We start from the raw sequence: 23,236 nt of genomic DNA on the forward strand, positions 1-23,236 counted from the left end.
GTAACACATTGTAACTAAAATTATATTCTAGAAACACGTTTCGGGGTCGTGTTAAATGTAATGTGGAGGGAACCTACGGATTAGTAAAATGGGAAAATAACTGGACCACCTTTATCGACAGCGTTCTTCAACTGAAAATTTTTGAAATAGATGCAAGAACACTGTTTGTTCCTGTGAGTTTTAACAGAGTGATAATTGATCCAATAGCTCACATGGAATTTATCAAAGGAACAAAGAAATTTTTGTGTCCCGTTGATTCTTATAAAGACTGCCAGATGGTCAAATGTGGAGGAATAGTAATCAGCGGAATTGCATCAACATTTATATTAAGAAAGCTTCCTCCGACACCCCTTCTCGAAAAATACGTATTCGTTCAAAACGAATTTGAGACGAATCTGGCTGAATCGATTAGAATTATTGTTCAAATCATATTAGAAAATAACCTAGATAATTACTTTGACGCACTTGAAGTTGTCGACGAATATTCCAGTCCAAAGTCTGAATTTGTTGTATCTTTGGTTAGCAAAATTTTAAGCGATATTATAGCCGTTAATTCTCGTCTCAGTATTTGTTCTAAAACGAACATCGAACCACCAGATGGTGTAAATGTACAGACGTCGTTACAGACTTCCGGTGATGTGTTTTTGGTCGTAGCCACAAAAGTAATGCAAAGACCAAAAGCACTAGAAAAATTTGTAACTGCAATCAAACCAGGTGAATATATTTTGTCAAGAGAAGAAGCCGACTATGTTCCAAGAAATGCAGATGTTTTGGTAGTTCATAGAACTGGTCAGGAATGTTTGGTACTTTTCCAAAACTGCAAACAAGAGGAGCCTACAAAGTATATACAAATAACGTGGAAAAATTACGATTGGATGAAGCCGCTAAAAGAGGCCTTAAAACAAGGTGAAAATATTGTTGTGTACAGTCAAAACGACGACAGTGAAGGTATCACCGGTCTGGTAAATTGTCTAAGGAAAGAATCTGAGGAAAATAAAATCAGATTTTCAGAAATTTTATAATGGACAAAGATGTACAATTTGATCCAGAATTAGCGTTTTATAAACAACAACTTCGAAAAAATCTTGCCGTCAATATTCTTAAAAACGGAAAGTGGGGAACTTACAGGCATCTTCCTTTGGATGACGTTGAGGAAGTGGAGAGTCAACATACTTTTGTTACGCTTGGACTCAAAGGACAGCTGAATACTCTGAAATGGATAGAGGGACCATTGACCAGACAAACCAAAGTGAAAGACGGCGATATTTTAATTTATGTAAGTAATCCCATCTACCTTTCGGTCTAGGGTTACAAACTAAATAAATACATTATAATTAAATTAATATTATTAGGTATTCCACTATTCACCGTGCACAAATTTAGACCTCTCTTTCTTATTTCTTGACATTTCTTTCGCTTGCATCCATGTTTACCCACTCTTGTGTAGACTTTTTTGTATTGTGTTTTTCCTTTCCTTAGTGTCTTTAGTACTTGATAGAAAAGTTTCGGGTTTGTTTTGCTGTTAGTTTTGTTGCCGGAGAGCGTGACCGAGGCCTGATTTCACAATTAATTAAGTTACTTTAGGACCTTATTTAAGTTTTAGGATAATTAATAAAGTAGTTTAGCGTAGAATAGGTTCGCGTGCTGCGGCGGCTGTTTCCAGTCTGGCCGCCCCGCCGACGGTGGTTATATTTAATACCTCGGTCGGGGCCCCGCCTACTGGTGCAGAATTGCGCGCGTGTGCCGTCAGCTCGCGAAAAAATAGGTTAATTAGGGTAAGGTAATTAGTTTGTAATATATTTAGTGCGGAGAATTAGTTTAGTATCAATAGGCGATAAGCAAAGAATAATTATGCCCCGTTTTCTGCGACGGCTGGCGACAGCCAATCCACTGCCCAGACGGTGTCCAGAAAACGGTGAAAAAATATAAAAGGCTGTTAAAAATCCCGCTCGGCATCACTTGTCAGCAGTTTCGATCTGCGCATCGTCCTGGAAGGATGTCTTCCGGAACACGCCGTCTTAGAAGCAATTCAACTGCGACCAGGGCCCCGCCGACGAAGCCTCTCGCCACGTCAGGCCGAGCTCCATCAACGCGACCAGCTCCAGCTCCAGCAGCAGCAGCTCCACCAACGTCCCAGACAACGTCGTCACCGACGAACACCATGGGTGAGTCTAACCCCACTTTTTCACACGTTTTGCATGGCACCCACCATCAAACCAAACCCCAAAAATCGCCACCCCCGTCCCCAGTTCCCTCCAGCTCGGGCCGATCGACCTCGGTCGCCTCCGAGACAACATTGCATTCCTTAAATTCCTCCACGGTTTCTCAACCCCCCGAAGTACTTTACAAGTACACAATTCAAAACATCCCCCAAAAATTCGCCACCCAGAAACAGCTCTACGCTGTCCTCATAACCCACCTTGCCCTGAAGGATGTCGAAACCCTGAAGGTCAACTTCAACAAATCTGCCCTTTTGATAACCCGGTCTGAATTACCGGCCAATTTCGAAGCCCGTCTCCGAGTGGCTTGCTTGGACAACAAAGTCACAATCAACATCATCAATCGTCCAAAAAAATCTCTAGCCCCAGCCAAAAAGGCACCTTTCTTCTCAATCGTCATCAGAGACGTCGACCTAGACATCGAGGAACGTGACATCCTCGAAATTGCCCCCCATCTCAAAATCCATAAAATGTGGAGAATCGTCTCCAAAAAGACGAACAAACCCACCCCCCTCATCCGGGTCATCTCCGCCGATGTGTCCACCATCGACGGCCTCCTCACCGACGGCATAGTCCTCTTCGGCCGACTCCACAGGTGCGAACCTTCTAACGCACCCCCACCAACTCCCGTTCAATGTTCAAAATGTTTCACGCTGGGACACCAAGCTTCCGGGTGCTCCCAGAAACCCATCTGCCCCCGCTGCACCGAGACCCACGCCCCCAACAAGTGCCCCAAGGAAGTTCCAGAATGCCCGTTCTGCAAAGGTCCCCATCCTGCATGGTCCAAGAAATGCCCCGAATTCATCAAATTAACGGTCACAGATGAGACCCAAACCCTTCCCACGATCATCATTGACCCACCAACAGAATTCGCCGACCCCGTCGACCTAACCGACGAAACCCCACAGGAAGTCAACCTGTCACAAATCCATGCGAAAGCTCTCATCGCTTTCGTCACAAAAACTCTTTTCGACATCCTCCCTCTCAACATTCCCAAAACCCAACAAGCCATTCAGGAGGCTTCCCTAGCCGTCTTCAACCTGAAAACCCGAATAAATCATTCGGGCAGGCTCATCCATTTCACATTTGATGCTTAATGGGTAGCACAACCAACGTGCATGTTTTCCCCACCCCGCCGCACGCTGGGCCTCCTGCCCAACGTGCGGCACCCACACCCCAATTCCTCAGCCCCACAACCCCCCTCACGCCGCCGCCAATCTACATTTCATAAATATAGCCACTGCCAATATCGATAACGCAAGACATAAAATGCATGCCCTCAAAAACTTCATAGAAACCGACAACATTCAAGTCCTCGGCCTAACCGAAACCAAAACCAAACGCGAAATCAAAATCGCACGCTTCACCACTTATCACAGACCCTCAATCATGAATAACGCACGAGGCACAGCTCTAATAATCTCAAACAAAATTCCATCCACCCGGCATGATCTCCCACCAAATCTTGCAAACCTCGAAGCTATTGCCGTAAATATTCTAATCGCCAATATCTCTCTCACAATAATATGCTATTACAATCCGCCCCAAGAAGCCCTCTCATCTCTCCTCATCGAATATGCTTCACAACTCCCTAATGCCATTTTAATGGGCGACTTCAACTCCAGGCATATCGACTTCGGCGACACCACCACGAATTCAAACGGCCGAAAGCTAGTTAACTGTCTAACAAACTTCCCCATCTATCGCCTTGAAAACAGGCACCCCACCTTCATCAGCCACAAAGGTCAATCGATAATCGACCACATAATTATCACTGAAACACTAACCCCCAAATTTAACCTACAATGCCAGATTGGAACAACGGTCACCTCCCCACACCTACCATTAACAGCCCAACTCCTACTTCCCGCCCCACAGCCACCAGCAACCTACACAATCATAGACGACATCAAACACGCCGACTGGGCAAAATACAAACAATACATATCAGACAACCTGCCACCGATCAACATAACTCGCGAAACACACGAAATAGACCGACAGATCACACTATTCACAGACACCATCACAACCGCCAAAGAACTCACTATCCCGCGTAAACACATCCCGAAAAACAAACGGCCACTGCCTGCGCGAATCCTAAATCTAATAAAACAAAAACGTCAGATCTACCGCGAAATCACACGAACACGTAACCCACAACTTAAAACACACTTTAACCGCCTAAATGCCCAAATCAGACGCGATATAAATCAATTCCGGGAAGAACAGTGGTCGAACACCTGCGCAAAACTAGATTACCGAAACGGAAAACAATATTGGGACAAATTTAAACTACTCACCGGACAAAAAACACAAACCACCACCCACTTAATACAAAACAACACCTTCCTATCCTCCCCTGAAGACAAGAGCAATGCATTCGCTCAAACTCTCCAAGAAATACATGAAATCTCAAGAGACCCCAACTTCAACCACGATTTTTTCAACCTAGTGTCCGAAGAAGTGCAAGACTTCCGTGACCAACCCTTCCATCCCTTAGCCCTCCTCAACATGCACGTACCCGACAACGACGAAGACTTAACCGACAACATCTCCCTCCAAGAAGTCGAATCCCGCATCAAACACCTCAAAAATTCCAAAGCCCCAGGGCCAGACCAAATCAAGGCGATACTTCTAAAAAACCTTCCGCCAACAACCCTCCAAGCTCTGACCAACATCTACAATTCTCTCATACTTCCCGACTTCATGGAAACAAGCCTCCACAATCATGATCCCCAAACCCGGAAAAGACCCCCACAGCCCACTCTCTTATCGCCCAATCTCCTTACTAAATATCTCGGGCAAAATCTTTGAAAAAATCCTCACCAACCGTCTAACAGACTTCCTAGAAACAAACAACATTATACCCCAGCAACAATTCGGATTTCGCTCGCAACGCTCCACATTGAACCCCATTCTAGAGCTCCACACCGATTCTACCCGATTCGCCAACCTCAAAGAGTGCACAATCGCCGTCTTTCTGGACATAGAACGTGCATTCGATAAGGTCTGGCATGATGGTTTAATCTATAAACTCATCAAACTCCAAATGAATCCAAAATTCATCATTCTTCTAGACTCGTTCCTTCACAACCGATCCTGCAGAGTCAAAGTACAAAACTCCCACTCACAACCTGTCAACATTCGAGCCGGGGTCCCCCAAGGCTCCGCGCTCTCACCTATTCTGTACTCCATTTACTGCAGTGACTTTCCAATTACAGATACGCCCAGAACGAAGACGAGGATGTTCGCCGACGACACCGCGTTCTGGACGTCCCACCGAGACCCCGAACGAGCCACCTCCACCATCCAGGAAGCACTCCGGCGATACGAAACGTGGGCCAACAACTGGCGAGTCAAACCCAACCCCCTTAAATCCCAATCCATCTGCATGACATATCCCGGCGCCACCTCGAAACGTCACAAATTTACACAATCGCGACTAACACTGCATGCCGAACAAATCCCACAATGCAAGGCAGTTAGATACTTGGGCATAACCTTCTCCGACAACTGTTCCCTAATTCCCGACCTTGAAAATACCCTAAAAAAAATCCGCAACCGCTCCAACCTCCTCTACCTAATCAGCGGCCGCATCCGCGGCTGCAATCCCGAAACCATCAAACACACCTACAATTCCTACATACGCCCAATTATCGACTACCGAGCAACAATTTACGCGACCCTCCCAAATAGAGCCAAACACAGACTAACAACATGCGAACGCAAAATCCTACGACGGGCATACAGACTCCATCCCAGATATCCATCCATGCATGTTTACCAGCGCACAAACGCAATCCCCATTTCCGACCGCCTAAAAACACTACAACAAAATTACGTCAAACGCACACTTAATAGTAACAACACCATTGCCATTGAAAACCTACACACGTCTTATAAATATCCCACCGCGAACAATCGACTTTTACACCGCCTGCCGCGAGTCCCTAAAAACAAATTCAAACACGCTCCCACCGCCCTCCTGGAAACCCTCTACCCCGACCTCCCACAGGCTCTCCAGGACGCAGTTGACCACACACCGATTTCGCTGCGAGGACGCTGACGTCCCCGCCCCCGACGACACCACCTCCCCACCCCCACCCCCATGACACCACGGACAACACCCACCTGGACCAGGACGACTACCCGCCAAGCCGACGACGAACCCCCCCCAACTTTTCTCTTTCAGCTCCCCCCAGCCCTCCAGGACCAGGACCAGGACCAAAAATCGAAGATCAAGAACCAAGACGAAGACCCCAAGAAGACATAATTATAAGTAGAACAAGTGTATATTTATTTAAGCCTAACATGTAAAAACTTAGTAACACATTAGCAATAAGAATTATTAGATCCATGTATTATAACATAATTAAGTCCAGCGCTGAAAAGGCCCTAAGCCTCAGCAGCGCCCCTCTTACCATGTAATATCTTAAGAATCAATTGTACTCCACTGCTTGAATAAATGTATTTGACTTGACTTGACTTGACTTGATCACTTGTCAGCTAGCGGTGAGAGTGTACGCTTCGGAGTCACAATAAACCGCTCTGCATTCTCTAACCGAGGGTTTTATTACCTACACAGATAAAGCACGGAACCAGTTCTTCTCAGAACTTTCGAATCGGAGCATACCCGGCTTCCTGGTTCGGGCCGGTGTCTCGACAGGTGAGGACAGGTCGTCCCCGTCAACCCGCGACGTCGCGACGCCCCATCCCCTAACACATTGGCGCCCAACGTGGGGCCAGTTTGACAAAGCTGTCAAAAGGGCCTTTTCTTATTGAAAAAAAAATAAATTGATGAAGACCAGGCTTCAAGATAAAATGAAAAAGTTGGGGCCTGCCACACAGTCTCCGGCCGTCGAGTCTGACGACACCGTCCCGCCGACCTCCCCCGAGGCCCTCGTGACAGCTCCGGCCGGCATGGCGGCATCCCCCAGCTCCTCGCCGGCAACGGCATTCCCCAGCGACCTAGTGCAGCCGCCGCAGGCGGGGACATCCCCGTTTACAACGGGAAGCCCCTGGTCCTTTCCACCTACTGGTCGGTTTGATCCACCTACCGTGGCCCACGGTTCGTTGGGGGTCGGAATTACGGCAGAATTGCCGTCGGCGGCCCCGCAGCCTGCCGCCGACGCCATTGTCGACTTCGGCGCGAAGTTAGACAAACTGGTCGAGACAATGATGGTTTGTTTCGCCCAGCAGAACGCAGCCGCAGCCGCCGCTACCGCCTCCGCCACTGCTTCGGCGGCCGCTGCCTCCACCGCCATCCGCTCCGTCCCGGTTCCCACACTTCGAACGGAGGAGTACCTCCGTACGTTCGGAGGCGAGCCCGAGGAAGAGCCAGAGGACTTCATCGCGGAGGTGGAGGCGTACTTCACCGAGGTTGGCGCCCTAAATCACCGCCACCAGGTGTTGGTGGCCCATCGCCAGTTGCGAGGAGTCGCGGCTCGGCAAAACAAATACTACACCGCCAGCGACGCCCGAGTAGCAGACCTCTGGCGCCGCCTCCGAGCCAGCTTCGGCACAGAGGCAAAATTCGCAGAGCTCCTCGCCAAATTCACCGCGAGCTCCTACAACAGGCGCGATCCCCTGGAAGTCTACATAGACAAACAACAGCGGCTGTACCGGCGCCTCTTTCCCAATAGCTCGGATGAACGGGTGGTTTACGAACTCATAAAGCAAATGCCGGCCTCGATCCGGGCCACCCTCGCTGTAGGCAAATACGGCAGCCTCGACGAGTTCGGCCGAACTGCACAACGAGTGCTGAGTCTGTCCGCCGACGGAGAGAGGAAAAAATCGACGGAAAACTGGCGTCGGGCTGTGGAGACGTCTCCACCGCAGCCCGATGCTTCGGCCTAAACCATTCCGGAAGCCCCCTTCCCCAGGTCGCCGCTCTGTTGAATGGCGCGCCGATGAAGGTCGCTCTTGACACAAGGGCGTCAGCGAACTTCATCAGCGGACGCGTCGCCACTCCACGAGGAGGCCGACCTGTCGTGGTGCAGCTGGCCAGCCAGGGGATGACCACCACGTCCGAGGGGACCGTCCTCTGCAACGTTGTCATCGACTGTCAGGAGTACGACGAAGAATTCCTGGTGGTTGAGGACCTCGCCGACGACGTCATCCTCGGCGACCCATGGTTGCGACGAGCGCGGGCCACGCTCGACTACGGGCTCCGCTGCGTGCACCACGGATCCGACCGGCGAGCCACCACTTTCTGGGCCGACCAACGGCCCCCGCCACCTGGGGCACCCCTTCCCCACGTCCAGCACAGCTTCCCCGACCAACTTGCGAGTGCGTTCGAAGACGCGCTCCGAACTTTTCGTGCCGTGACGGACCCCAGTAACTGCGTGGGTGCAGTGCGGGCGGTGCGGCATGTGATACGGCTGGAGAAGGACGAACCGTTTCGCCTCCGGCCGTATCCGCTTAACGAACATAAAAGACGAAAAATGGACGAATGTGTGCACGACATGCTAGCCGCGGGAGTAATTGAACACTCTGTGAGCGACTATTGCTCCCCGGCGGTGCGGTTCTGTAATGACTACCGTAGGTTGAACGCACTAACGAAGGACGAGGCGGCGCCGTTGCCGAAAATTCAAGACGCGCTCCGCGATTTCGGGGCGGCGACGGTGTTCTCCGCAATCGACCTCAAGTCCGGATACTGGCAAATCCCGATGGACGAGGGATCGAAACACCTGACCACCTTCGCGACGCCCGACGGCGCCACCTACCAGTACCGGGTGATGCCGTTCGGCCTGCAGAATGCGCCCGCTACCTTTCAGAAACTAATGACAAGAGTGCTCGCGGGGTACTTGGGAAAGTTCACTCACGTGTACCTAGACGACATCATCGTCTACTCCCGTGACTACATCGAGCACCTGGGGCACCTCCGCCGAGTGTTCGAGCGCCTCCAAGAGTACGGCCTTCGGTGTGCGGTGGAGAAGTGCCGATTCGGCGTCGCCGAACCGCCGTACCTCGGGCATGTCGTGGGGCGCGAACACAACCGCCCCCAAGAACAGCACTTACGCCAAATCGCGGCCGCGTCGGCGCCCACAACACGAAAGCAACTTCAGAGCTTCCTGGGTCTGGCAAACTGGGTGCGCGAATACGTACCGCGATTTGCGGAGTTGTCGGCCCCCATGACCGACTTGCTCAACAGTAAGAACCGCTTCCGGTGGACGGACGAGGCTCAACGAGCTTTCGACGACCTCAAACGCGAAATGGGCAAACCTCTCCACCTGCACCGGCCAGATTTCGCTAAGAGGTTCGTACTGCAAACAGACGCCAGCGGTGTCGGTATCGCCGCAGTTTTATACCAGGAAGACGGGGAGAGGCGTCTAGTGGTGTCATACGCTAGCGCTAAACTCAACCAAACCCAGCGCCGGTACCACGTGAACGAGCAGGAATGCCTGGCCATCGTCTGGGCGGTCCGGAAATACCGAGCTTACCTCGAGGACCGAGAGTTCACGCTGCGTACCGACAACAAGGCATTGCTTTGGCTAAACTCCGCCAAAGACATCAACGCCAAGCTGACGCGCTGGGCCCTCCTCCTGCAGGAATTCAAGTTCCGGGTGGAGCATTGTCCCGGAAAAGATAATCAGCTTCCGGACCTCCTGTCCAGGGATCCTGCGGGAGACGAGCTGACGGACGAGGTCGAGAGCATCGAGCGGATGCTTCTGCCGAGCCTGGGGGCGGCGGAAGACCGGCACGACGACCAGGCGTCCGCCACGATCACCACCCTGGCCGCCATCGAGGTGGTTACGTTCGCGGACGAAATCAGGGCGGCCCAACTGGCGGATCCGGAATTTCCGGGAATGATCCGGCGACTGGAGGCCATCGCCGAGGAAGGACCCCAGGCACCCGGCGACGCCGCCTTCGCTCGAAATTATTACACCGAGGACGGCTTCCTGTGGCGTCGGGGCGACCCGCGTCGGCTGTGGGTTCCGACAGCAGCCCGTCCGAGGGTGCTCCACGAATTCCACGAGTCCCCGGAGGCGGGGCACCCAGGACGAGATGAGACCATCCGGGCTGTTGAAAGACATTACACCTGGTCCTCGCTAAGCGCTGACGTGCAGAAATACGTCCGGGGCTGTCTCGTCTGCGCCACTACCAAACGAGGTGGTGCACGACAACCTCGCGCACCCCTGCGGGCTTACATCCCAAAAAAACCATGGCAGACCATCGCCGTCGACTACATGGGCCCGTACCACGAGACGCCTGCGGGGAACCGATACCTGCTGGTGGTCACAGACATTTTTTCGAAGTGGGTCGAGGCCTTCCCAGTGCCTCGGGCTACCGCGAAGGCCACGGTCCGCCTAATGGAGGAGGAGGTCTTCTGCAGGTGGGGGTACCTTAGGTCCGTCATCTCCGACAACGGGACCCAATTCACCTCCGAGGCATTTCAAAATGCCTGCAGGCGGTGGAAGACACGCCACTGGCGTACCGCCGTGTTCCACCCGCGAGCTAACCCGACTGAAAGGAAAAATCAGGACCTCAAAAAACTCATGAGGGTGCTCATCCAGGACTCCCCTGGCAGACCTTGGGACGAAACCATCCCCAAGGGTCTGTTCAATCTGCGCAGGCGACGTAACGCAGCGACAGGGCAGTCCCCCAGCGAGCTCCTGATGGGCTTCGAAATTACGCGGCCGGGACATTGGGACGCGGACGAGCGCCCCGTCCAAACCACGGCGGAAGAGAGACAACGGTTCGCCCTCCAACAGATGGATGACTACAGGCAGCGTTACGACGGTGGCGACCGTCAACCCGCCACCTACGAAGTGGGTGACAAGGTATTGGTCCGCCGCCATGTACCACCTGGATTACGGACACGTTGGGTGGGTCCCCGGACTATCGCCGGCGTGGCGGGCGAAAACTGTTATAAGATCGATCACGGCACTCACACCTCCGTGGAGCACGTGGACCATCTTCGACCGGTCCTCCAGGTGCCTGAACATCGAACGGCGACCACACAAACAGAACCCGAGGACGAGACCCCAATTCACGAGACGGTAGGGCAGGTAGGCACGAGCGACGACGATGGGCTCGACAACGCGTCGCTCCAAGGCAACCGCCCTAACCAACGAAAACAAACTAACGCACGACGGAGGCGGCGTAGACAGTAATATCTACCCCCACGCCAGCGTGTCCCCAGACCGACCAGGGGCAGACGTTGACGAACCAGAGCTGGAGGAGACGCCGCACGGTCAAACAACGAACTCCGAGGGCGGCTCAGAGGGGACAACCGCGAAATTCAGGCCTTCGGTGAGGGGGAGTGTGTTGCCGGAGAGCGTGACCGAGGCCTGATTTCACAATTAATTAAGTTACTTTAGGACCTTATTTAAGTTTTAGGATAATTAATAAAGTAGTTTAGCGTAGAATAGGTTCGCGTGCTGCGGCGGCTGTTTCCAGTCTGGCCGCCCCGCCGACGGTGGTTATATTTAATAACTCGGTCGGGGCCCCGCCTACTGGTGCAGAATTGCGCGCGTGTGCCGTCAGCTCGCGAAAAAATAGGTTAATTAGGGTAAGGTAATTAGTTTGTAATATATTTAGTGCGGAGAATTAGTTTAGTATCAATAGGCGATAAGCAAAGAATAATTATGCCCCGTTTTCTGTGACGGCTGGCGACAGCCAATCCGCTGCCCAGACGGTGTCCAGAAAACGGTGAAAAAATATAAAAGGCTGTTAAAAATCCCGCTCAGCATCACTTGTCAGCTAGCGGTGAGAGTGTACGCTTCGGAGTCACAATAAACCGCTCTGCATTCTCTAACCGAGGGTTTTATTACCTACACAGATAAAGCACGCAACCAGTTCTTCTTAGAACTTTCGAATCGGAGCATACCCGGGTTCCTGGTTCGGGCCGGTGTCTCGACAGGTGAAGACAGGTCGTCCCCGTCAACCCGCGACGTCGCGACGCCCCATCCCCTAACAGTTTCAAGTTTTTCTCCAAATTCTTGCCAGGCTTTGTTTTGGGCTTCCTTCACCATGTTCTTTACTATATTTCTTTGTTGCTTGTATTTATTGTATTTTTCTTCTGTTCTTTTTGTCAGGTATTCTTTCCACCTCATTCTGTTTTTCCTATTCATTTTGTTCACTCCACATACGTCTCTTACTGCTGTTGTCATTATTCTCTTTATTTCTTGCCACATTTCGGTTCGGACAACACTTTTCATGTTGTCTTGTCTTTTTTGTATTTCTTTGTTGATTGCTTCTTCGTATTTCTCTGATACTTCTTGTTCTTGTAATCTGTATGCTTTTAATGTTTCTTGTTGTTCCGTTCTGTAGTCGTGTTTTGCTTCATTCCATCTTTGTTGCGTTGATATTCTTTGCTGATTTTTTGTTTACTATACAGCCTACTCCTTCTGTCATCTTCTACTTTAATTTCTCCGTTTCCTTTCTTCTTCGTTTCTGTCAGTATTAGTATGTCTAGGTTTGTTTTGTTGAATTCATAAATAATCTTATTTTCTTTCCCATTCAGACTTCTTGTATTCCATACTCCCAGTTTCCATATGCCATCTCGCCGTGTCGTTGCCCTTCTCTTCTCCGTAGCCATCTCTTTTCTTAGTTTTTTGGAGTGGTTATTATTTTACCTGTATTGTCTTCCAGACAATTTTTTTCTTTATTCCATGTGTATTTCTTTCCCTCCACAAACAGCCTCTTATATCCCATTTTTACATTTGAGTTCTTTTTCTTTTCTTCATCTCTTATTTCTTTTATTTCTTTTTGTATCTGTTGTTCCCTTTCAGTAAGGTCGCTGGTGATAAATATCGTCCCACTTTGTATGTTGCTTAATTTCCACTTGTGTTCCATTACTTTCAATTACTGTTGAAATGTTTCTGTTTCTAGCACGCACATTGTTCCCCTTATTCTTTTGGCTTTCTTTATTTTTGCTTCTATTTTTAGGTGTTTTATGATTTCCTCCGCTTTTGTTATAATTTCTTCCTCATTGTTGTTGTTAATTTCCATCCCTGTTATTATTATGTTATTCTTTTTGTTCTCTTTTTCCATTTTTTCCATTTTGTTCTCTGTTATTTCTAATTTCCCCACTAGCGTCTTTAATTCCTGTAGCTCCTCCTTTAATTCTTTATTTTCTTCTCTGATAGATTTTATTTCTGTTTGCTCTGTGTGTGATATATCTAGGCTCGTGGTCCTTTTCGTCTCCTTAGGAGCTTTCTTTATCTTTTTCCTTCTCGTTTGCTCTTCTACGATTACCTTCGTCTGTTGAAAAGTCGCTTTCTTCGGAGATTTTACAATGTACTAATTTCAATCCATTTTAACATACTACCTACTACGCTTCAGATCTCGCTGTTATTTCGTTTACGCGTAAAGTTTTATCACAATATATAGATATCAATCAGTAGAGACAGCTCGCCGTTTTTCGTGACCCGTTTTCGTGGGTGGTCGTTCGCATTATGACCGAATGAGGGCGCCCAACTGACGTCTAAAATATTTGAAATTTGGCAGTTTTGTTACAATATTTTTGCCGGTTTTGCTTATTTAAGACTGCTTCCCCGGTAGAATTGTACAAATAGTATAAAAATGTAATTTTCACAATAAAAGGTAAAATCTTTGTCCGATGAATTTTCATACAGGATCCCTGTTGTGCGCCTTATTCTCTCCATCGTGTTTGGAATTCTTGGAAAAGATAGTGTGGATGTTTTTGGTATGGATTTATTTATGTACACATATTTACAACGAATGACATTTAAGCAACGTGGTTGTGTTGGAACTCTGCGGCGACGAGGAGCGCGGTGTTCTTGTGATCTTGCTGCTTCTGTGGACGATGGCGGAGAGAGCGAGTTGTGCTTCCATCAGGCCTTTTCTAGTCTCGCTTCTCGTTTTCGCTTCTGCGTGGTACGCCAGCCAATTAGCGGTGTTCTTTGCAGGCGTACGGTTGGTTGCCTATAGCGCAGGCAACTTGCTCGCCACAGTACCCCCTCTCCAGTGACGTCGTCACGGGTCATTGGTCTCTAAAACGGACTGGTGTTTTAGTTTGTCGTCCTGCTCTTGTTGTTCTGCGACCGATTGTGGGTTCTGGCTGCGTTGTTGTTTGTAAAATTGGCGGTTCGGCTTCTTGTGGAAGGAATGCTGGTTTGACTCTCTCGATGTTGACAGTTGTTGGCTTGCCTCGTACAACAATGGTTAGCGTTTTTCCCCTTCGAGATGTTACTGGGTGTGGTCCGCTGTATGGTTGTTGCAGCGGTCTTCGTACTGCGTCGTCGCGTAGAAATACGTGGGTGCATGTATCCAGCTCTGGGTGGACAAATGTGCCTCGCCTGTCATGGTGTGAAGCTGGGACTGGTCGTAGTTGTTCCATTTGTAGCTTCAACTTCTCCACGAATGTGAATGGTTCAGCTGAGACATCGTTTGTTGTAAAAAAGAACTCTCCCGGAATACTAAGCTGGGTACCGTACGTCATCTCTGCTGGTGAACATTTCAGGTCGTCCTTAATGGCGGTACGTAGGCCCAGGAGTACAGTTGGAAGTGAGTCAACCCAGTTCTCATTCTCTTGGCACATTATCGCAGCTTTCATTGTCCTGTGCCACCTCTCGATGAGGCCATTACTCTGTGGCCGGTATGGTGTTGTTCGGCAACGTTTGATTCCCAACAGGTTCATCAAACTTGTCGTGATGGCTGCCTCGAACTGCCTTCCTTGGTCTGTCGTTATTCGTCGCGGACACCCAAAACGCGCGATCCAGGATGAGTATAGTGTCTTGACCACGGTGTCAGCAGTCATGTCTTCCATGGGGGCGACTTCGGGCCATCGAGTAAATCGGTCGGACATGGTCAGACAGTATCGATATCCCTGGCATGTGGGCAGTGGACCGACGATGTCTACGTGGATGTGTTCGAATCGTTGGTCTGTCGGGTCAAAGGAATTAAAAGGAGTTTTTACATGACGGCTTACCTTGGATTTTTGGCAAGCTAGGCATGTTCGAGCCCACTGTTTAATGTCTCGCTCCATCCGGGGCCATACGAACTTGGTTTTGATGGCTTTGTACGTGGCCTTTCCGCTTGGGTGGGAAAAACTGTGGTACTTGTCGAAAACCCTTCGGCGAAAACGGGGTGGCATGTATGGCCGAATGTTCGTGGTTGATATGTCGCACCATATGGGTACCTCAGAATCTGTGGGAGTGAGCTTCCTAAGCTGGAGGCCTGTCGTTGGAGTTTTTCGTAACTCGAGGAATTCTGGGTCAGTCTCTTGTTCGTTCTCTAGGTCTCGAGGTTCTATTATTGTTGGAGTGGTGATTTCGTCGATTCGGGACAGGGAATCCGCGACAAGGTTCTGGTCACCTGTCACGTGAGTGATCTCAGTCGAAAATTGTCCAATAAAATCCAAATGTCGCAGTTGTCGGGGTGACGCCTTGCTGGATTTTTGGTGAAATGCGTACACCAGCGGTTTGTGGTCAGTTCTAATTGAGAAATTTCTGCCTTCAACCATGTGCCGGAAAAATTTGATCGCTTCATAAACTGCCAGTAGTTCGCGGTCGTAGGTGCTGTAGTTTCGTTGAGCTGGGTTCAGTTTTTTTGAGAAAAACCCTAACGGCTGCCATGTTTGCTCTACTTCCTGTTCAAGTACAGCTCCAATAGCTACGTCTGACGCGTCGGTGGTTAGTCTCAAGGGAGCGTAATCGGCGGGGTGTACCAACAGTGTAGCTCTAGCCAACTCTCCTTTGCATCGCTCAAAAACCGCTTCTGTTTCTGGAGTCCATTGTATCGGCGTCTTGTCGTTCTTCTTGTCGCCCTTCAGGTACGCGTGCAGGGGTGCCTGTGCTTCAGCCGCCTTCTTTAGAAATCTTCGATAGAAATTTAGCATACCCAGAAAACGTCGAAGATCTTTGACAGTTTTTGGTTTCGGAAACTGTTGCATGGCTGATATTTTGCTTGCTAGGGGCTGAGTTCCTCTTGCCGTGATGGTGTGCCCTAAATATTCAACCTCGGGGGCGCCCAGCACACACTTTGCCGGATTGACTACAATGTGATGCTGTTGTAAACGCCGGAAAAGGATTTCTAAATGTTGTAAGTGTTCAGTTTCGTCACTTGAATATACCAGAATGTCGTCAATGTAACTGAAACAGAAATCCAAATCACTTAGAACGGAATTTAAGTGTCGTTGGAAAGTCTGAGCCGCATTTCGCAGACCGAATGTCATTACGGTAAACTCAAACAATCCAAACGGGGTGCACACTGCGGTCTTTGGTATATCCTCCTCAGCTACTGGGATTTGGTGGTAGGCCCGTACTAAATCGATGGTCGAAAAGACTCGTTTTCCTTCCAGTCGGAACGAGAAATCCTGAATGTGAGGGATCGGGTAGCTGTCTGGCACGGTGACACTGTTCAGGCGCCTGTAATCCCCACAGGGGCGCCATTCGCCAGGCTGCTTTTTCTTCACCAAGTGTAGCGGACTGGCCCAAGGACTTTTTGACGGTCGGCACCAACCTTGCTCCATCATGAATTGGAACTCCATTTTTGCCACTTTTAATTTGTCTGGCGACAGTCGTCGGGGAGTTTCAGCGATTGGAGGTCCCGAAGTGAAAATGTGATGGGCCGTATTCGTTCCAGGAATTGTGCCTGGTGGTCGAGGGCGTGTGATTTCGGGGAATTTCGCTAGCAACTCGTGGTACGGCGAAGTTTTGGCCACGGTTGAAATATTGGGTGGTGTGCACGGTGCAAGAATTCCTGATGTGGACAGCAGTGTCGATGCATCAATAAGTTTTCGATTGCGTAGATCGGGGAGCAAATGGTAATGGTTTAGAAAGTCCGCGCCGATAATGGGTTTGCTGACGTCTGCGATTATGAATACCCATTTCAGCGGTCTTCGCAGTTTCAAGTCGAGCAACATTAGCTTGCGGCCGTACGTCCGGATTTGGCTGTTGTTTGCTGCAAAAAGCATCGTTTCAGTGGGGCATGGACGTTGCTTACCTGAAAAGGCTTTTGGAACGACTGAAATCTCGGCTCCGGTGTCGATTAGGAATTGGATTCCGCTGCTCGGGTCCGTTACAAAAAGGCGATATTGCTGCTGTGTTGTACCGTCGTGCACCGCCTCGAGTGCCGACGGGGAAATCAGTTTCCCGAATAGTTGCAGGGCTGGTGGCACTTCCGGGCTTTTTCGCCGAATGTCTCATGGTAATAACATAACCCCTTATTCTCGTTGACACGTGTCCGGCTTCTCGAGTTCGAGCGGTGACGTCCGTAGCGGCCATATTTGTTTGTATTATAGCCGCGTCCTCTGTCGGTAACCAGGCGCTCTACTGTTGCCGTCAACGTCGCAATCTGCTTCTGCATGGCTTCCATAGGCGTGGTGCACTGCGTGGTGTTTTCGTCTCCAGTGGCGTTCGTCGTCCTTGTATTCGCTGCAGTCGTTACGGTGGCGATTGCTGCGTGTGGCGCGTTGCTGATGTGGATTTCCACCATCTTGTCTGCCAGCTCCGCAGTCTTTTCGAGTGTTAACCCCGTAGTTCCCGAGAGTACTAACTGTACGTTAGCTGGTAGCCGCTGCAGCCATAACGTCTTGAGGAAGTCATCCTGCATTTGGGTACCTGCGAGGGTTTTCATCTCCCGTAACAATTGCGAGGGCTTCCTATCTCCAAGCTCCAGTTCATTGAGTAGCTTCCGTATCTGGCGTTCTTGTGAGTCCGTATACGCCCGAATAAGCTTTTGCTTTATCGTCTCGTATTTGTTGCTCTCTGGGGGATTAGCGATGACGTCGGCGACGTGTTGCAGTACGCTAGAATCCAACGCCGCTACGACCGTGAAATACTTCGTAATGTCCGCCCTTATTCGGAGGCTGTGGAATTGCGCCTCCACCTGCGCGAACCACAGCTGAGGGTCTCGTTGCCAGAAAACGGGAAGTTTCGGGTTTCCGCTGTTACTCACGGTGTTCACTTCTACCTCGTTTGTTGTAGCTTTCGATTCCAGGGCGGCCTTAGCGTCTGCGAGTTCCTTTTCAAGTTGGGCGATTCGTTCAGCGTTCGTCATGATGTTGCTTGTCAATCGGTGTATGTTCTGTGTTGTTGCGTTTTCTTCTTTCGTCGAGGGTCACCAGTTGTGGATGTTTTTGGTATGGATTTATTTATGTACACATATTTACAACGAATGACATTTAAGCAACGTGGTTGTGTTGGAACTCTGCGGCGACGAGGAGCGCGGTGTTCTTGTGATCTTGCTGCTTCTGTGGACGATGGCGGAGAGAGCGAGTTGTGCTTCCATCAGGCCTTTTCTAGTCTCGCTTCTCGTTTTCGCTTCTGCGTGGTACGCCAGCCAATTAGCGGTGTTCTTTGCAGGCGTACGGTTGGTTGCCTATAGCGCAGGCAACTTGCTCGCCACAATAGTAAACATAACACACTTTTTGTTTTAAAAAGTCGTCGCAAACGGACAACAACGGTGGTTATGAAATAAATAATAAAAATGTATTATATATGATTCCGTTGTTGTGGTGAAATTAAATATAAAAATAATAAGAGACAAACTACACGTAACAAAAAATTATATAAGCAGACCTTCTCTCAATAAACAATTTTTTAATTCATCATGTATATATATATATTTTTTGACCTACACAATCTTGAGTTTTATTTTGAGACGTTGCTTAACCCATAAGCAGTCGCGCGTGGGTAAAAATGACCCAAGCCGTACATTTTGTCAAATATCCTTTTTCCCTTAATCCCTATGGACTTCCGGTTTCATGAATTCCTTAATTATTCTTACCTGCGTCGACCCATACCAATTACCTGCACTTTATGTGAGCCGACAAATATGCATTTTTTTTTTGTAATAATTTTTTCTAAATAAAGATTTTACTTTATATGATATTACGCTTACGGGTTAAGTTGTTAGGTAAAATGGGTTTGACTATATATGTATTAACAAGACGCCTTTGCCAAGACGCACTAGAAAACTGTTTTGGATGGATTAAGAAACAAAATGGAAATTCTATTAACCCCACATCTAATCAATTTCAAATGGATTTTAGAAAATTAATCATACAAGATTATTTTGATGAAACGAACACAGGTAATCAAAACTGCGAGCCTGATAATAGAAGAAATTTTAAAGTTAAACGTAGGGCGTCGTTTTGATGAAGAAGAATCAGTCACCACGATGCAGAAGACCACCTTAAAAGATTGTGATTATCACTTTCACACAGCTGAACAAAACGCAATTAGATATATCTGTGGGTCTGTGGCTACATAATTCGGAAATGTTTATTAGTACATAGTTGTAGTGAATGTGAAAAATATGCAAATGAACATAAAAGTTTAGACAACACAAGCATATATTCACATTTCAGAGCCTACCAAACGAAGAATTGCGAGTTATTTGGTAAATTATATATGCCAAACGATAATTTCTTTTTTTTACATTTGTGAATTAGAGCAAATTTTTAGTGAAAATTTTGAAAATATAATTTTACAAACAACTACTTTGTTGAAATTTTTAAATTTATATAAGCAAGCTACATTTGTTCATCCATGCCAAAACTTTCCATACGATTATTTGCTTGCTTTGTATGCTAGGATGAGATTATTTTATACACTAAAATTTGTAAATGCTAGCTTTAAATTTACAAATGCCAAAGGTGAAAAAATTAGTAGAAAGAAAATAATTTGGCAGCAATAACTTTTTTCCTTTTTGTAATTTAATTTTTATTTTATTTATTTTTTCTTAAATAAACCTCTTTCTTTTTAGATGAATTTATTACATTATTTTTACAATGATAATTAAACCTCAAGTATTCGGGGAAAGAATGTGCGAATTGTCAAATTGTATAAGTAATAAAATAAAAACTGAAACAAATCATCGTGTTTATAAATTAAATATCGACTTTTCTTTTTTCTTATTGCGATTCACGATTATACGATTTGAGCAAACTACACAGTTTGCAATAAATTGCGTACACGAATCAATTTTTGAAATTGTAAATGAAGTGATACTTTTTAAATTGGGTGGCGACATCTAGGAATAATTTAGGCAACGACCACCCATGACGGCTTAAAATTCGGGTCAGAAAGAGCAAAGGCGCCGACACGAGCTGTCTCTACTGATTGATATCTATACTGTGGTTTTATCATCCAAGTCGACCTTTCGGAGAGAAGTTAGGGTTATGTTCTTTCTTTAGTTATTGTTAAGTTCTGAATAAACTATTTTGTTACTCACTCTGCTTGATTATGAGTTTTATTTACGGAGCATTCGCACGCGCGTGCACTTATCTCAGTAGTACTAATTGACACGACTAACTATGCAGCAATTATGTATAGAATAATTCCAACTCGATTGGAATGGATTCGACTAGACTCAAATTCTCCTATATTTAAACAACCACGCGCCTCTTTCTGGATATTTCGCGATCGAGGTTGTTCTCGAATGTCCATCGCAACTTCCGCTTCCCACGTAAGCTAAAACGTAGACAACCAACTACAATTACAGAAAAATTCTTTTAGACTTCTCGCGTGTCCAGAAATATCTTATATAATTGTTGACGGATTAGGAGGTTTTGGCTTAGAATTGGCCGATTGGTTGTTTTTGAAAGGCGCAAGAAAATTCGTATTGTCATCTTCCTCGGGTTTAACAATAGGATGTTAGGCTTATCGAATTCGGTAAGGGAATTTATTACACACACAAAAATTTCTTTAAAATCGCAAAATGTACAGGAATTGGAGATCATATGGTGCTACTGTTCAGGTGTTTAGTCAAGATATAACGATCAAACAAAATTGTTTAGAATTAATTCGACAAGCCAAGAACTTAGGACCTATCGACGCTGTTTTCAATCTGGCTGTTGCACTAAAAGATGCACTTTTTTCTGATCAGACGGAAACGACTTTTGACACTGTGTTAAAACCCAAGGTTTTGATTACCCGGCAACTGGACGAGATTACGAGGGACGAATGCCCGGAACTTAGGTAGTACCTTTTTTACACACTAGAAAATTTCTATGAATGATGATACAACACGCCAGTGTCAGTTTTGTTGATTTTTTCTGAAGGAACGCTGTCCTGCAGACATTTTTAAAATCATTCTTTCCGCAGATATTTTGTCGTCTTTTCATCTCAAGCAGGTGCTCGCGGCAATCCTGGACAAACCAATTACGGAATGGCAAATTCCAGTATAGAAAGAATTTGTGAAAAACGCAAGGTGGAGGGATACCCAGCGCTAGCTATTCAGTGGAGGCTAATCGGAGGTGTATGTATTTTTGAGTGTGGAACATTTACAAAATGAGTATATTTCAAGGTGGGTATAATTGCAAATATGCAAAAAGGAAACACAGAGTTGTCCATCTCCGGAGCACAACAACAAAAAATATCAAATTGTCTAGAAGTTCTTGATAGATTTTTGCAACAAAGGCACCCTATAGTTTCCAGTTTTGTAATTTCCACAAAAAGAAGAAACGTGTCGAGTGTGGACGGTATAATCGATGTGGTCGCTGATATACTTGGTATCAAAAACATTAAGAATGTAGACCCTAACAGACTATTGACAGAACTAGAAATGGATTCGATGACAGCAACTGAAATTGTACAAAATTTAAAAGTAGATCTTCGAATTAACTTAACACCTGATCAGCTTCATAATTTAACCCTTAAAAAGTAACCCCCCCCCCCCAAGAAAAGGGAATTCAGTTAACTTTTTTTTGTAGGGTAACTGAAATGGAATTTGCCCAAAAAAACCTGAAATCCTGCGGCACAGAAAGAAATGTTCTCACCAATGTGAGTAAGGGGTCAGCTACTAACACTACGCTTACTTTGTCTTTACCCGAACGAAGTACTGCGATGACGAAAATTCTACCCAGTAATATCAAGGGCGATATTAACAAGAAAACGGTTTTCATTTTACCAAGTTTTGACGGATGTCTTCAAGCTTTCGAACCTTTGGCTAATAGAGTACCAGGTCGTGTGAGAGGCGTTCTTTACAACTTCAATAAGTACGAAGAAACAATAAACGATTGTGCTAGAACCATTTTACCTGTAAGCAAATAACATCAATTGTAGTGTTTTCTACATAAATAATTTTTTTGACAATTCTAGCACATTGAGGCACACATTTCAAAGAATGAGGCGTTTGTTATCATCGGTCACCTGTATGGTTCCATCGTTGGTCTGGAAATTGTAGCTTTATTAGAAGAAAAAGGATATGTAGGAAATTTTATATCAATCGAAGGATCTCCAATGTACATGCAGACCTGGCTGGAAACAAATTCTTTCCTCAGCGATCAAAACAAACTACAATTATTCATAATTTCGAATTTGTTAACAATATTGACAAAGGATGACGTTAAAATCTATATGGTAATTCTGTTTCGCAAATAGTTTAGCAACAACAATTTTTATTATTTTATTTTTCAAATTTTAGGAGAAAATTGCGCTTAACCTAAAACTGGATGAAAAACTTGAAACAGCAGCAAATTTTTTGCCAGTAGATATAGACAAGCAATATTTTAAGGACAGTGTCTACGTTATTTACAAACGATGCAGCGCTTTGATTGACTATAGATTTACTCACGACAAACTCATATCGAACGTGTACTTATGTAAAGCTAAACGACCTCTGGTCACTGGTCTAAAAGACGATTACTCTTTGTCACAATTATGCAAAGGTTTCGTACAAGCTGGCACCGTCGAAGAAGACTACTTGAAGATTATTTCCAATGAAAAATGTTTCGACTATTTAGAAAAATGGTTACACTGCTCTTGACAATCTAAACTTAGACAGACACAACATCAACCATAGCTTTTTTAATATTCACTAACTGAGTCTTCTTTTAAGGAACGCATGCCAGATCTGAACAAAATCTATGTATTTTTAAGACAATAATGATGATGATTGTTTTGTATTAGTTGATATAACACTACAATTAAAATTACTTCAGAACAAAAAAGGTATTTATGCAGAAGCTCCCTCTACAGATACTGCGTCACTTCTTTTTCGCTTATCACTTATCAGATAACGAAGGAAGACTTTTGGCTTTATGCTAATGGAAACCATGTCCAGACCACGTCAGTTCTGCCTTTCTACTATCTATACAT

General features: G+C 46.7%; 1 protein-coding gene across 1 annotated transcript; it reads left to right on the forward strand.

Annotated features, from left to right (window-relative positions):
- Positions 1-608: 608 nt before the first annotated feature.
- LOC135130650 (fatty acid synthase-like) lies at positions 609-23,076 on the forward strand. The gene is made up of 6 exons (XM_064058076.1): positions 609-962; positions 1,012-1,276; positions 21,444-21,799; positions 21,850-22,177; positions 22,238-22,498; positions 22,563-23,076. The coding sequence occupies exons 2-6, from the start codon at positions 1,022-1,024 to the stop codon at positions 22,902-22,904; spliced, it is 1,542 nt and encodes a 513-aa protein (XP_063914146.1). The 5' UTR covers positions 609-962; positions 1,012-1,021; the 3' UTR covers positions 22,905-23,076.
- Positions 23,077-23,236: the final 160 nt, after the last annotated feature.

The sequence above is a fragment of the Zophobas morio genome, unplaced genomic scaffold, assembly GCF_036711695.1.
Source record: "Zophobas morio isolate AGI-343-1 ecotype UQ-CSIRO unplaced genomic scaffold, CSIRO_AGI_Zmor_V1 ptg000017l, whole genome shotgun sequence".
NCBI classification, from domain to species: domain Eukaryota; kingdom Metazoa; phylum Arthropoda; class Insecta; order Coleoptera; family Tenebrionidae; genus Zophobas; species Zophobas morio.

What these genes read in the sequence shown, in the direction of transcription:
- LOC135130650 (XM_064058076.1), top strand. Translation starts at nt 1,022, where the DNA reads ATGGACAAAGATGTACAATTTGATCCAGAATTAGCGTTTTATAAACAA. An exon ending in ACGGCGATATTTTAATTTAT is followed by an intron (nt 1,277 to 21,443) that starts GTAAGTAATCCC and finishes GTATATTTCAAG; the next exon opens with GTGGGTATAATTGCAAATAT. An exon ending in GTGCTAGAACCATTTTACCT is followed by an intron (nt 22,178 to 22,237) that starts GTAAGCAAATAA and finishes TGACAATTCTAG; the next exon opens with CACATTGAGGCACACATTTC.